The following is a 3638-nucleotide window of genomic DNA, read 5'->3' as shown; positions in this document are numbered from 1 at the left end:
ACTTTTATTCCAATTTAATTCATGACTTGTAAGTCATATCTGCAGAGCTAGTGCGAAAGCAGCGGACTGCTTCAATGTTTCAGGTACCCCACCCCTCCCACTGACACACCAACCCACAAACTATGGAGCCCATATATTAGCCATGAATGCTGAAGTTATAACACAACTCGAACTATCGCTCAGATTTCGTAGTAATGAGTTCATAAAATGTTGACATAATAACACAAACAATGCATATAATTCTTAACATTGACGCTGTTAAATGATGCATGCTAAGTGATGGACATATAGGTGATACTTACTATTTTATACTAAAATCCAGACCTCAAAAATGAATTATCTAATATATTTTAGTTATTCTTAATTATAAATAATAATAAAGAAAACTTCAAAGCCGACTATTTCTGAAAAAGGATAAATTGTCCCCAGATTCATCTTAGAAAGAATGTAAATAATAGTGGTGACAATAATAATGAGAAATGGTTTCTTAACATATTTTAGGACTAGTCAGTGCACCACTTTTACTATCTTTTTGTTAACCAGGATTATCTTCTTCGTATAAGCACCAAACGGAGCATGACGATGATTTTATGTTACGGTACGCCACCTCATTCGAGTTCATATGTGATATAATTTTAAATATTTAACAAGCATCAACAATGACAGTTACCCAACTAGATATAGAAACTCTGATTTCACCGAGATGACTGATCATTCAGCCTGGCCTTCCTTTACAACACAAGACACGAGAGACTGTTTAAGCTTTGTGAGGTTCATATTCAATATATAATAATTTTCAAATTTTCAAGTGCTTTTCATCTTATTTCATTTGAATGATCTTTAACACAATTTTAATACCTACTTTTGTACAGCGAAGATTCATGCTTGTCCCATTCAGGTGGCAAATTTGAAGTACTGTATACTAGTTATCTTATTATTTATGTTTTGTCCTAATATCTTCACATTTTTCAATGTAGTATGGCGTGAAGAAACCAAAATCCCACCGTTTAAATTTACCGAAAGACAGAAACCAAGAACACATGAAGCTGATATCAGAAGCCAGGTAAATAATTTCAGTAAAAAAGGGAATGAATTTACTGAGGAGTTATGGCGAAAGGAAAGTGGCATCTACTCAAGAACGCATAACAATTTGCCAGATTTTTCAACTCCGGGAGAAGATTGGTTATTTGAAGAGCAATGCAATCTTGAGAATTCAAAACCGCGTTATGCTTCAGTGTACACATCTGAAACCAAAACGGGCTCTCCTTTCAGCCCGTTTGATTCTGATTTCAACCTGAAGTTTCACGCTGATGAGAAATCATCAGAACATGATGCATTCAGTGGCAATGTTTTCTCAGACGAAAGCATTAATGTCAAAAGTGGACGTTGTGAATCATTTGATAGTTTTTTTAAGGAAGAAAAAGAGTGTGTTAGCACCGGCGAGACTAAATCAGTAACTGTACCAGCTATTTCATCACATAAATAACTCATCTTCAGAAAACGTGGGGCCCGCCAACACCTTAGAGTCAAAACAACCACGGTTATTCTGAGGAGTCAAATGTTAAAACTCCAGAAATGACCCCAGGCCCAAATGCAGCACTCTCTCCTTTACGTTCAGAAGGCGGATCTTCCTCTGTAGAGATGCCTCAGAAGGTGGTAGAGTATGATGCCTCAAAAGGGTAAATCAGTAATTTCAAATTTAATAAACAATTGGCTTTTTTTTTAAATGTTATAAAATTATCTAAAATGGTTATGTATTGATGTTTCCAGATGTGTAAAGAGTACAAAAACATCACCCATGAGCCAAAATGAGCTAAAATGTGAAGGACATGATAGATCTTGCCAAGTGATGATGCTTGGAAGATTTGTTCTTCAACTTATGTAATCAGCAGTCAGCACTACGAAACAGGTATATCACTTCACACGCAATTTAAACGAAACAAAACTTTTCTTCAAATAGAATTCATGAAATGCAATCTATCAGATGTTCCAATTACATACTGCTAGAAACTGATTAAAATAAATAAAGCAATAGGTGTGTCCGTAACACACGTTAGCATCCTGATTAACATCACTTATCTCCCCATGCAAAGCCTTCCCTTCATTGGCTGTGCAAACTGCATTTGACACCTCAGCTTCTTAACATCAGACTGTTTGAGCGGTTTCAGGATGAACTCTTGAGCTCCTTCTTTCAAACAACTAAACACCAACATAGTTCAAAAGAGAAACATTAACGACATCATCATTAAATACTTATTTCTCTAAACTACTCAAAACTACATTTGTTTGTTTGACGAGTGATTACTTTTCAATTCGAGTGGGGACATTCTCAGACGAGACGACAATCACAGGGATCTCCTTGATGTCACTTGATTCCTGTTGCAAATGATTTGGGATAAAATAAAATATTAGACAACATAGTATGTTGTTGTGATTTAACTTTTTAAGTAAAAGAGACCACATTGCATCACATTACCTTAACCTTTTTGAGGAGCTCATATCCTGTCATTCCCGGCATACAATAATCCGTGACAACTAAGTTAATCTTCGGGACCTGCTTTTACCAAAATAAAACATAAATTTCAGTTAAAAAGTTGTGAAAAAGTCATAGTTATTCGTGGGCCCGTGAGTTTTCCCTTACGGATTCTCAAGGTACAAAAAACATATAACTTACTTGTTTGGCGTTTTTGTCTTTCCCTTGACCTAAAAGCTCCAACGCCTTTTGCCCGTTTTCAGCAGTTGTCACTGCCACAAAGACAAAATGTTTTCACAATGTTCAAGTGTATCATCATCATCATCATCATCGTACTCAGTATATCCCACCAATAGCAATGCTATGGTAGGGTCTGAGGAGGGTAAGATGTAGACAGCCTTACCTCTATCCCATAGGGATAGAGAGGCTGCTTCCGGTGAGACCCCCGGCTCGATAGTATTTTTGCATCAAGCCTTGGACATAAGGCACATAGCACTCAATCATCGGGACACCGGCTGATTGGTGCATGTGCCCTTGTCTTTCGGCTATCAACGCCACCACATGATGCCTGATTAACCTTCCGCCACTTTTAACGTTATTTTCACGAGATTAGTAAAATAACGTCAAAATTAGTGCAATTTTACTTTTGCCCACCCGAGGGTTCACACATATATACATTATATGCGCGCACCGCAAGCAGGGCGTCACAATGTTCAAGTGTGTGCACTTGTTTAGTGTAACACTGTAGAGGTGGCAATACACAGATGATATATTGCAGACAACCCAAAAAATTAAAATTGCACTTAATTATTATTAAATTTAATATAAAAGTAAAGTAATACGTCGTCATTTGAACTAGATTGGTATAGCCATATAGGGCAGACAAAACGGTCGGGTCATGTCAAATATTGATCATAACAGGTTCGGACCAAAACGAGCTGTGTCGAAACAGATGGTTTCTTCTACAAATGGTTTCTTCTAGAAGGAAAAAAATAGAGACCTAAGTATGTAGCGTAGGGTGAAAGGAATAGTCAACTTTATATTAAAAATCCACATAGATCCGGATCTAATCTAAGGCTATGGGTCACAATTGCCACACATAATTGGTCATTTTGTGATTGTGATGGACTTGACACATTTTTGATTTTCCACTTGACAATAAAAG

At 36.8% G+C, this 3638-nt stretch overlaps 1 protein-coding gene across 1 annotated transcript; it reads right to left on the bottom strand.

Moving 5' to 3' along the window:
• Nucleotides 1-1985: 1985 nt before the first annotated feature.
• Nucleotides 1986-2574, bottom strand: LOC143568837 (two-component response regulator ARR17-like). Its single transcript, XM_077054887.1, has 3 exons — nt 2477-2574; nt 2306-2376; nt 1986-2199 (listed from the first exon to the last, which is right to left on the bottom strand). The coding sequence occupies exons 1-3, from the start codon at nt 2516-2518 to the stop codon at nt 2076-2078; spliced, it is 237 nt and encodes a 78-aa protein (XP_076911002.1). The 5' UTR covers nt 2519-2574; the 3' UTR covers nt 1986-2075.
• Between the last annotated feature and the right edge of the window lie 1064 nt (nt 2575-3638).

This window comes from Bidens hawaiensis, unplaced genomic scaffold (assembly GCF_021521415.1).
Source record: "Bidens hawaiensis isolate Kalapana, Puna unplaced genomic scaffold, B.hawaiensis_p1.1 tig00024236_1, whole genome shotgun sequence".
Lineage (NCBI taxonomy): Eukaryota > Viridiplantae > Streptophyta > Magnoliopsida > Asterales > Asteraceae > Bidens > Bidens hawaiensis.
Note: the sequence above shows the minus strand (reverse complement) of the source record. Positions and strands in the feature narration are given on the sequence as shown.

Bases quoted from the DNA above. Each gene is read 5' to 3' on its own strand.
- LOC143568837 (XM_077054887.1), bottom strand. From the start codon at position 2,518: ATGCCGGGAATGACAGGATATGAGCTCCTCAAAAAGGTTAAG. The intron at 2,377-2,476 runs GTAATGTGATGC...CATTTGCAACAG, and splicing joins AGCTCCTCAAAAAGGTTAAG to GAATCAAGTGACATCAAGGA. The intron at 2,200-2,305 runs GTAATCACTCGT...GTTGGTGTTTAG, and splicing joins GTCCCCACTCGAATTGAAAA to TTGTTTGAAAGAAGGAGCTC.